Consider the following 10,458-nt stretch of genomic DNA (forward strand, 5'->3'; position numbering starts at 1 on the left):
GGGGAGCATCCCAGGGAGCGTGGCTCTGCCTCCCTCCTGTCCCCCCGTGAAGATCCCAACATCTCTCAGACAGGGAAGGGACAAGGAAAAAACCCTCCAGGGAAGCGAGGGGCTGTGCCAGGGCTCCTCCTGTTCCCTGGCACCGTGTCAGCCATTGCCACTGCCGCCACAGACCGGGGCAAGCCCAGGCCTCTCGCTGGCTACTGGCCCTGCCTGCACCTCCCGGCACGGCCTGGCGCTGCCTCCCTGGCACGGTGCCCGTCGGGGACAGGGAGGGTCCCAGAGGGGCTGGGGGCACCCGGTCCCATGCCAGGGGTGACGCCGGGGAGCTCCCTCTCCACGGATAGGGCACCGATGTCACCAGCCTCCTTCACAGCCCCCCCGGGTTTCTGCCCCCCACTGTCCCCCAAATCTGCAGGAGGGTCGTACTGGGACAGGCAGAGAGGGAGAGGTGGATTTGTCCCCCTCCTCCCTGCCCAAATCCCAAGATTTGGCCCATTTTACACCTCTCCATCCCCTTTTCTGTTCAGGAACAGCCAGCCCATTGCCAACACCAACCCTCTGGCCAGAAAATGTTCAGCACAATTAACCCTCACTCACTAAAACCATAAACAACAGAGGGGGGTGGTGTGTAATTTGGGGGTTTACCAGCCCAGAAAAAAACCTCTTTGTCTTTTCATAACAGCAGAACTCGACTCAAAAAGCTTCAGGCGGCTGCGCAGGCTGACTCCTTGCATCGTTCTTCCCAAAATCACACAGGGACACGGCCTGGGCCCAGCGTGTCCCACACTTTCCTCCAAGAAAGGAAAGTCCAAGACATCTGCCTTCATATGGAGAGTTTTTTTTGGGGTTTTTTTGCCTTTATGCAAAATTTATTGCTTATTTTTGCCTTTTATGTGTGCTGACACCCAAAATACACATTATTCCCTTACATACTCGCAGACTGAAAACCCCATCCCTAACACCCACAGCTCTGCCAGCGAGGCCGCTTGCAAGGAGCATTACCAGTGCCAGGGGCAAGAACGAAGACTTTGGGAAAAATCCGAGGGACACACTTGGAAAAGCTCCTCCTCGACTTTGCTCTTTGGGTCGCTCCTCTCCTTGAGATCCAAGATGGAGCCTAGGCTCACCCCGGGAGGAGGAGGCGGCAGAGCTGGAATTGGGCAGAGAGGCAATTTGGGGGGAGAACCGCCACCTCCGGAGAACACTCGGCTCTCGCTGCGCCGGCCGAAGGGGCCGCGTTCCCCACGGGGAGACGCGTCTGCTAATTGCGATCCGTCTCTGCTAACTGCCATCCGGGAAGGGCTCCGAGGGAGGAGAGCGGCATTCAAGAGTTAAGCGCCAGACGGTTGAAGCAGAAGGCCGGGCCTAGAGCCGGGCACCCTCCATGAGCCGGGCACCCTCCATGAGCCGGGCACCCACTTCGGAGCCGGGCACCCTCCATGAGCCGGGCACCCACTTCGGAGCCGGGCACCCTCCATGAGCCGGGCACCCTCCATGAGCCGGGCACCCGCTTCGGAGCCGGGCACCCTCCATGAGCCGGGCACCCTCCATGAGCCGGGCACCCTCCCGCGCAGGCCGCTTGAGCGAGGCCTCGGCCCTCTGTGCCACCGCCGGGCCGGGCCGGGCAGCACCCAGGGCCGGATTTACCGACCAAACACCTCCCCCCCGGAGCCCGACGGGCCCTGACGGCCCAACCGAGGCGCTGCCCCCGCCGAGGGGCTCAGGGGAGCCCGGGGAAGGCCCGCAGCGCCCGGCCCCTGCTGCCCTGCAAGGCCCCGGTCGCATCAGGGCCTGCGGGAGCGCGCCCCGCCGCGGCGGAGGCCTCGGCTCCGGGTCCCGCCGCCCGCGGCAGCAGCAGGGCCGGGAGTCCGCGGCAGCGCAGACCGGGGCGGGACACGGGCCCGGCCCCCCGTCAGCCCCCGGGCGGCCCCACCCCGCCCCGCCCGTCGCCATGGCAACGCGCCGCGCCCGGATGCGGCGCTCCCCGCTCGGCATCACGGGACAGCGAGGCTGCGGCCGCGCGGTCCCCGCCGCCCCGCCGCGGCGGAGGACTACAGCCCCCATAAGGCCCCGCGGCGGAGGCGCGCCCCTCCTCTTCCTCTACGAATCTCGTTTCCATTGGCTCCGCCAGGCCGTCGAGCAGCGGCACGGAGGCGCCTGATTGGCGGAGTGCCGGCAGAGCCGGGGCGCCGGCTATGGCGGCCGAGCGGGCGGTGGGGGAGCGGCGGCCGCCGCCATTTTGTGTGTGTGGAGGCCGGCTCCGGGCCTCGCTGCCCGCCGCGGAGGCGGGGGGGCGCGGCGCGGCGAGGCCGGTGAGCGGCCGGGGACCGGCGGGGGGGGGGGCTCCTCCGCGGGGCCGAGCTGGGAGCGCGGGGCGGCCCGGCCGGGCCTCCCTTCCCCGGGAGAGGAGCGCGGGTCTCTCCGCCGGCCCTGAGGCGGCCAGCGGCGCCGCGCCCGCCACCGGCCGGCTCCCCCTGTCAGGGCTCCGGGGACGGGGGGAGCCCATCCCCTGCCGGGAGCACCTCGCCTGGAGCCGGGGGAGGCTCGGAGCGGCGCCGGGGCCGCCTCCCGGGGTCTGAGTGCGCGGTGGGGCGGGGGGGGGGCCCGGCCCGGCCCTCCCCGCCTCGGGCTCCGCGGTTTTTCATGTCGTGGCTCCGCTCGCAAGCGGCCCCTCGGCTCCGGCCTCACCTGTAATGCTGGGGGGGGGCTCGGGGAGGTAACGTTTTTCTAGCAAAACCCGCGTTAAACAGCATTTGAGCGTTGCTCGGCGGAGCAGCCCCAGTTCCCTGCAGGGCCGGTTCCTGACTGACCCCCGGTAGGAGCGAAGTGGGGAGGAACAGCGCAGGTTTATACTGAAAGTAAAATTTGGGTTAGGAAGGACGTTTCCTGGAAGGGTGAAAGCTGCTCGTTGTCCGCCGTGCCATCGCACAACACCCTTCTAATACACCACGGCGGAGAAAAATAATCCCTCGAATTTAATCCTTTGTTTCACGCGTTTCAGCCGAACCACAGCCGGATTCCCGGAGGGGGTTCTCCCTGGCTGGATCCAGTGGATCGCAGTTAATATGGCCTCCCTTTGCCTGCTGCCGTCTACCGAGGCAGCAATTACCGCTGTGGCGCTTAGAGAGACTTAAAAACAAAAGCGTTTGCCTGTTGCTGGGGGCGAAGGGGTAACTTTTCAAGCTGATAATAAACTGGAGCGAACCTTGTCTTTGAGTTATAAATGCCACTCCTCTGGCTGGTGAAAGCAAGGGCTGTGGAAATAACTGAGTGGGTTTTTTTTTCCTGTGCAAAGTCAAAAAAAGCCTGTTTTTTTTTTAAAAAAACCTAAATTTTTTTTTTTTTTTTTAAAACCTCGGTGCTGGGGAGTTTTTTGAGCTGACTGCAGCCTCTGCGCTCGGTTGCCCCACAAGCGCTGAGGCTTGGGGCAGTTGCTGAGCCTGGGTTGAGTTCCTCGTTGTGTGACAGGCCGAGTTTCTTTAAGCGAGGGCCTCGGCCGCGCTTTCTTCCCTCTGCGAAATGCAGCTAATGCCGGCTCATCCCCTGGTATTAATGGGGCTTGGTTTAGATGTAAAACAGGGAGATTTTGGAGGCTTCTGGTATAAGTGCAGATTGCGCTGTCAAATGTGGACTCTTCCAGTTAAAAAACGGATTATTTTATGTTTATGCCCTTGGTGTTCTTTTTTATGAAGAAGATGCTTTGTTGAAATGACTCTGCTGACAATTTTTGACTCCCACGTTGCTTTCTTAGGTCCTGAACTCCGAAGCTTCGTATTTTTATAAACTGCTGCATTCCCAAAGCTGGGAGGTTTATCGTTTTGTGTGTCTTCACATGCACACGACAGCTGAAGAGCTAATTTCAAGTTGATTTTGCCAAACTAATTGGGGTTACGCTTCATTCAAGCCGGGTGCCTTGCACCTACCTGGGTTGTTAGAGGGTTTTTTGTAGGGTGGGAGCAGGAAGGGAGTGAACACGAAGGGCCTGATCCTAACAACCAGGGTTTGCTGTGTTACAGATGGACCAAAAGCTGCCAGCTTTTTGGCGATGGCCTCATCGGCGAGCGCTGTAAAACCACTTCCGTCTGCAGGGCTCACCGTGCCGCAGAGTCTCCTCTTTTATTAACAAAATACCGCTTACCTTGCGACACGGAATCACCAGGATATCCCGAACAGCTGTGTAAGTATATCCTCAGAAGGTAAAGCTGACAAAATTAAATGCAATTAGTGCAAGTTAAGTCGTAGGTAGGACAACAGCGTTATTGTCAGCACTATGTCCCTGCTTTGTAAAACCTGGAACATCAAGCAGACGGGTTTAGCAGACTTCAGGCCCTAACTGCCGTGCCGGTGAGTACCGGCAACCCGCTCCTCGAAACTTCTTCGGACGGTGAGGGAAGGCAAGCTGCAGGTTCCCTCCAGCCAGTGTTGAGGGGCAGGATTCGGGTTTCACTTCACACCAATGTTGCAGCATTAACAGGCTCTTGAGATGACTACTTCCCTTTTTGATTTTCTTGCAGCTAGCAGCGTTTTCAGGGAACTGCTTTGTCCTTATGCTGCTTCGCCCCTGCGTCGAAGAAGAATGGCTGTAACCGCAGGTGGGATGTTCTAGTCCCCTTTTCTTTTGCATTGGTGCCGTAATTTCTACCTCTCCCCGGGACAGAAACGCAGTCCTTTCCTCAGCAAGTGGGAAACCCTTGCGAGGGGAGGAACTGGGGAAGCCCTTTAGCCAAGAGGGTCCCTCTACACCCCGTGTTTCCGGGGCTGCTTGCTGCAAAGCCGGTGTCGCTGCTATCTGCCTGCAGCCAGCGGAGCGGCAGCGAGCCTCTTCCTACGGCTCGGTCCTGCAGTCGGGACGGGCAGGAGCTCTGACAGGCAGATTCCTGCCGCCATGGGCTCTGCGCTGAGGCGCAGCCTGTTCAGGGAGATTGGAGGGGTGCTGCCATGCCAGCGGCGTTCCTGGGCTCACCGGAGGTGCCGGAATAAAGGCCAGTTGGCTCAGAACAACCCGGGAAAGACCAAAGTGGTGGCAGCAAGAGAGGGGATGTGCTTCAAAGGTTTGGCAGGCGCAGCTGCCTTGCCCTCCAGGGAGGTACTTGCCCTCAACTAGTTAAGACAGTGCGCTGCCTTCTTGTCAGGAGGGACTAATTGCTGCCCTTTGATACCACATCACAGCGAGGGCTGCGGCACCTTTATCTCTGGCGATCTCTCCAAGATTTTATTTGTGCCTCTCAAACAGTTGGGCTGCAGTCGAGCTCATCGCTTCTGGACCGGCTCCGAGCCCGGCTCCAGGCAAAGCTGGCAGGGAGGCTCAGGCGGGCGAGCTCTGCCCTCGGCTGGGGAGGCGAAGCGCAGACGAGCTCCCCGTCCGTTACTGATCCACTTGAGGTTTCAAAGGTCCCCGAATGTCGCCGGTCCGCATCTGCCAGGAGGTTTGGGCACGGGAGCTGGAATGAGGCTTTGCCAGGAGATGTGCCGTTCTTAAACACCTCCTGAAGCGGAGATCTGGGGTAACCTGGTTCGTATGAAGACTCGTCTTTATTAAAAGAGAGAACAGAATGAAGGAAGAGTTGGTGGAGTCAGAGCAGGTTGGGGAGTTGATCGTTACAGTACTTTTAGGGGTTTGTTTAAGTTCTATTTGTTGAAGTATTTGCAGATAACTCAAATGATTTATTCCTGGGAGTTAAATGTAAGAAGTTTGGGGTAAGTAGATGGAGGGCAAACCTTGTGGGTGTGCTGAACTTGGTAACAGCCATCACTCTGTAACAACCATCGTGCTACAATTGATTACTATTATTTCCTGGTGTTAAGTTTTTCACGTTAACCAGGTGCTGAAACTACATTTCATGGTACTTGTGAAGCATGGCACCCACTGCCGGAGTTAGTGCTGTCGGACACACACCTGCGGTTGTCCTGCCTCAGAAGAAAACGAAAATCACGGGCAGCACGGATATGGAGAGGGAAATAAATCGCTGGAAAGAAGCGCCCGGAATGAACGAGCAGGACTGGGGGTTTGGCGCCGCTCTTCCCAGCCAGCGAGAGCCTGATTAACTCGTTACCTCTCGCTGTGCCTTGCCCCCGGTCTGGCTTGGGGCGGTGCGGTGGTGCCTCCCTCCGCAGCCGCGCCGGGCGCTGGCTCTGCCGAATGATGTCATGGCAGAGGGGAAGGGAGCGCAGGCAGCTACCGGGCTCTTGAGCAAGTAGCCCTCGAATAGTTTCCTTTTTTCCTCCCCCTCGATGCCAGTGTGTGCCCCAGAGCAGATTGCGTTTTGCCAGGCTCATGTTAAAGGTGTGAGCCTTAAAGCTGAGCCCCTCGGCCGCAGCTGCCTTAAACCCCCCGATTTCGTACCACCCGCCTGCGCTGCTCACCCCACGCAGAGCTGTGCTGTGCTGGGGGCACCTTTGTCTCCTCTTCCCCGACACCTCAACCCCTTTATTTTTCTAGAAAAGGCTGCTTTCCCTGCCTTGTAGTGTGATGGGTTACCCCAGCTGACCCCCCCGGCTCCCCAGGTCCAAGCTTCGCTGCCACACACTCCCAATTCAGAGCCCGATGTCCTTCAATTACACCACAGCGCCAACCAAAGCAGAGACAGGCCCCTCTCTTACTTTGCTCTTTGATTTACCTGTTTTCCCCCAAAAATACCCTACAGAGAATACAGCTGCCAGGAGCTTCCCCCGCTTTTGTCCTCCTCTGTCCCCTCTCAGGTACAGCAGGAGGGAGGCGAAGGGTTCAGCCGTTGCGTTCCCCTTCCACTGCTCCCTCCTCGTCAGCCATTTCGGAGGCAAGTGCTGACTACCAAAACTTTTCCCCGGGCTGCTCCAAAACTTGAAGTTTTTTCCCCTCACTTGCAGCTTGAAGTACCTTTTTAGGCAGTTTTTGCCCTGATTTCTGTTAACTGACCCGGGTTCCTATGGACCGGGGAGGAAACAGAGTTTAACTGAGCCTTTAGGCAAACAAATACACTTCAGCTTATTAATACACAGGATAGGTGTAAGTAGCATCCATTATACAAATGATATTAGGAGCTGTTCGCCCTCTTCCAGGTATTTTAACTACTTCAGCTCATGGAGCAGGACTAGAATTTAAAAGTAGTGGGGGAAAACAATAACAAAAAAAGGGTTAAGTGGGAAAGTACAGCTAATTTTGATCACGCAACACCATAGACCCATTTATCATGAAAATAATTCAAAACATATTCCCTTCAGGAATGCCATTCTGAATATTTTCTAGAAATCACACCAAAACTGTTACAGTTACAAGTAATTAAATTTATTAGACCTCTATAATTTTTTTATAGTCAGTTTTGGCCAATTTACAGCTTTCCTGGGGACCTTTTTTTTTTTTTTTTTGGTTTAGACACAAAAATAAAATAAAATCATGAACCAAGTATCACCGACACATCAACCCCCCCCCTCGCCCCCCACAGCCACCTCGGGAGGGGGGAAGCCCTGGGCAGCGCCGGGCCCCCGCTCCCGGCTGCGCTTTATTCCCGTTAAAAAGGGTCGGCGGCGCCTCTGTACAATGTATAGAACGTTACACCCCGCACTGTAAAAAGCCCCCCCCCGCCCCCAGTGTCACTCCCCCAGCTTGCAGGGGCCTTTCTCGGGCCCGGGGGGGCCCTTCTCCCGCAGCAGCTGCAGGTTCTCGGCTCGCAACCTGTCCACCTCCAGCTCCAGCTGCCGCACCCGCGCCGTCTCCGCCGCCTCCCCCCCGTGCTTTTTGCTCTCCATCCTCAGGCGGTTGTTCTCCTCCTCCATACGGGAGAGGCACTTCTCCAGCTCCAGGTACTCCTTCACCAGCTCCTGCTTGCTCATGTTCTGCAGGCTCTCCACATGGTACCGCTCGTAGGTCTCCGAGAAGTCCCGCTGCAGAAACTCGCTGCCGTCCCCCCCCATCCCGTCGCTGCCCCCGTCCTCCTCCGCCGCCTCCTCCAGGAAATCCTCCTCGCTCGTGTCGTCCGACTTGGCGGCCGCCCGCCGCGGGTACAGGCCGGTTTTCAGGTCGGGCTCCTCCTGGTCGTGGTCCTCCATCAGGAACTGGGTGGTGTTGTAGGGAGCCACCGGCTGCCCCTTGGCGAACATCTCGGCGCGCAGCCGGGAGGCGCGGAGGCTCTGCCGCTCGTCGAACTGCTGCTTCTCCTCCCAGCTCAGCTTCGAGTAGGGCTTCCAGCGCCGCTTCTTCTTCGACGGCCGCCGCCGGTGCTTCTTCTTCACCGGCCACTCCTCGGCGCGACCCACCGACGACCGGTACCGCGGGCCCAGGCCGGGACGCGCCGCTCCGCCCGCCGCCGGCCGCCCCTCGGCGCCGCCCGCGCCCTCCGCTGCCGCCTCCTCCGCCCCGGGGGGCGGCAGCCGCCCGGCCTCGCCGTCCGCCGCCGGCGCGTCGCCGCGCTCGGGCTCCCGCTCGGGCTGGGGCTCCGGCCGCGGCTCGGGCTCGCCGCGGGGCTCCGGTTCGCACTGGGGCTCCGGCCCCGGCTCGGCGGGCGCCGCGTCTGCCATGGCGCTCGGCTCCGCTCCCTCGGGGACAGGCGCTACCCGCGCCGCATGGGGCCGCCCCCCTCCCCTCAGGCCGCCCGGGCCATGGCGCGGGGCCGAGGCCCCGGGGGTCACCGCCGCCGGTCGCCGAGGGGTTAACGCCGCTGGGCCCGCCCCCCCGCGCGCATGGCACGCGCCGCCGCCGCCTCCCCCCCCGCCGCGCCCCTCCCTGCGCTGCCACCCGCCGCCGCCGCCGCCTGCTCCCGACTGCCGCTCCCCGCCCGCTCCCCCGCCTTATATACCCGCGCGCGCCCCGCCCCGCCCCGCGCAGGCGCGCTGCCCGCCCCGCCCCGCGGCACGCCGGGACCCGCAGTGCCCCGCCCCCGCCGCGCGCCCGCCTCCACCACTACGGCTCCCCGCGCGCGGGCCGTGCCGCCCCGCGGCCAATCGGCGGGCGCGGAGGGCGGGCTCGCCCGCCGGGCCTCGCCCCCTGGCCGCTGCAGGAGGAGGGTCGCGATTGGCCGCGCCGGACGTCGCTCGCGCGCGGCGCCGCCTGTCCGGGGAGGAGGGGCGGGGCCGGGCCGTACCACGCGCGGAGGGGCGCCCCCGGGCGCGGGGCCGCGCGCGCCCGGCGACCTTCAGGGCCGCGCCGAGGGCAGCGCCCCCGCCCCCCCCGCGGCGAGCCCGTGGGGCGGCCCGAAAGGAGTCCCCGCACCGCGGAGGAGTCCTCGGGCTGTTCCGCGACACCTCCGCCCCGGCCGCGGCCCGGCCCCCGAGCGGAGGGGCTGTAACGGGCCGGGCGGCGGGGAGGCCGTGGAGGGGGGGGGGGGGCGGACGGGCCGCGGGGCCGGGGGGGAGGGGGCGGGCGGAGGAATCCCGGGGCTGCGCTGGGTGCGGTGGCTGCCGCCGCGCGGAGGAAGATGTAAACAAACCCGGACGGAAAGAAGTCCCTCCTTAAAGGGACCGCGTCCCTTTTTTCCAGGGGCGGCGCGGAGCTGCGCTCCCGGGCGCCAGGGTCCGCCCGCGTCCGCGGGGGGGCAAGGGGGGCAGGGCGGCCCGGGGCCTGGGCCTGGCACCCCACAGTGACGGTGTGTCCCCCCCCGCCACGGTCCCTGGGGCCCCACGGCCGGGGGGGGAGCTGGGCTATGGGGGAGCCATGGCGGGGGTGGGGGGGACCCACGGCCTGGGGGGGGGCTATGGGGGATCCGTGGTTGGGGGGCGAACATGGCGGGGGGGACCCAGGGCTGGGGGGGACACACACACACCACCCTGTGGGACACACGGCCTGGGGACCCACGGACGGGGTGGGCCAGCCCACGAAGGGGGCTGTGACACCCGCTGTAGCAGCAGCACGGGGGGGCCCTGCCCTGCCCAGCCCCCCCCGCATCGGCTGGGCCCCCCCGGCCCGACGGCACCGGGAAGGCCGGGGGGAAGCGGCTGCCGGGGACCCCCAGGGTGGCACTGCCGGAACCCTCAGGGCGGCACTGCCGGGCCCCGGGGGTCCCCAACAGCCCCCCCCGGGCAGGAAGCTGCCGTCTGCCCGTCCGGCAGCGCGGCCAGGCGGGGGGGCCCGGGCGGTGGGGGCCCTGGTGACAGCCACCGCCACCAGGTCACCCCAAGCGGGGCGGGAGGTGGTGCTGGCAGCGGCCTGGCGGCACCAGAGGCCCCGGCCTGCTGGGTCCTGCCTGTGCTGGGAGCTGCCCACACTGCCCTCCCCACGGTGCCACTGCCACCCGTGTCGCGTGGAAGTGGGGACCCTAAGGATGGGGACGGGACCTGGCGTGGGAGGAGAGGTTGGGCTCTGGGGACAGTCCCCCTGCACCGGGGACCTGGCAGCGCCTGGCAGCCATGGCCAGGGCTGGCAGGGCAGGGACAGGCAGCTGCACCGTGCCCCTCTGCCCGCTGCGGGGACAACAGGGTGGCCAGGCTGGAGCGGGGTGGCCCCGGTGACGGCCGCTGTCCCCTCCCCGCAGCAGGGCAGCAGGC

The 10,458-nt window shown here is 63.2% G+C and overlaps 1 protein-coding gene and 1 long non-coding RNA gene across 2 annotated transcripts; one reads left to right on the forward strand and one right to left on the reverse strand.

The window, feature by feature from the left end:
- Positions 1-4,053: 4,053 nt before the first annotated feature.
- On the forward strand, positions 4,054-6,043 carry LOC132319556 (uncharacterized). The gene is made up of 3 exons (XR_009484515.1): positions 4,054-4,180; positions 4,518-4,595; positions 5,826-6,043. It is a non-coding gene; the product is annotated as an uncharacterized LOC132319556 (long non-coding RNA).
- A 629-nt stretch (positions 6,044-6,672) lies between these two features.
- On the reverse strand, positions 6,673-8,496 carry HEXIM1 (HEXIM P-TEFb complex subunit 1). Its single transcript, XM_059830543.1, has one exon. It carries the CDS (start codon positions 8,494-8,496, stop codon positions 7,573-7,575), a length of 924 nt encoding a protein of 307 aa, XP_059686526.1. The 3' UTR covers positions 6,673-7,572.
- Positions 8,497-10,458: the final 1,962 nt, after the last annotated feature.

Source organism: Gavia stellata, chromosome 28, assembly GCF_030936135.1.
Source record: "Gavia stellata isolate bGavSte3 chromosome 28, bGavSte3.hap2, whole genome shotgun sequence".
NCBI lineage: Eukaryota > Metazoa > Chordata > Aves > Gaviiformes > Gaviidae > Gavia > Gavia stellata.

Coding starts and splice junctions, on each gene's coding strand:
- HEXIM1 (XM_059830543.1), bottom strand. CDS start 8,496: ATGGCAGACGCGGCGCCCGCCGAGCCGGGGCCGGAGCCCCAGTGCGAA.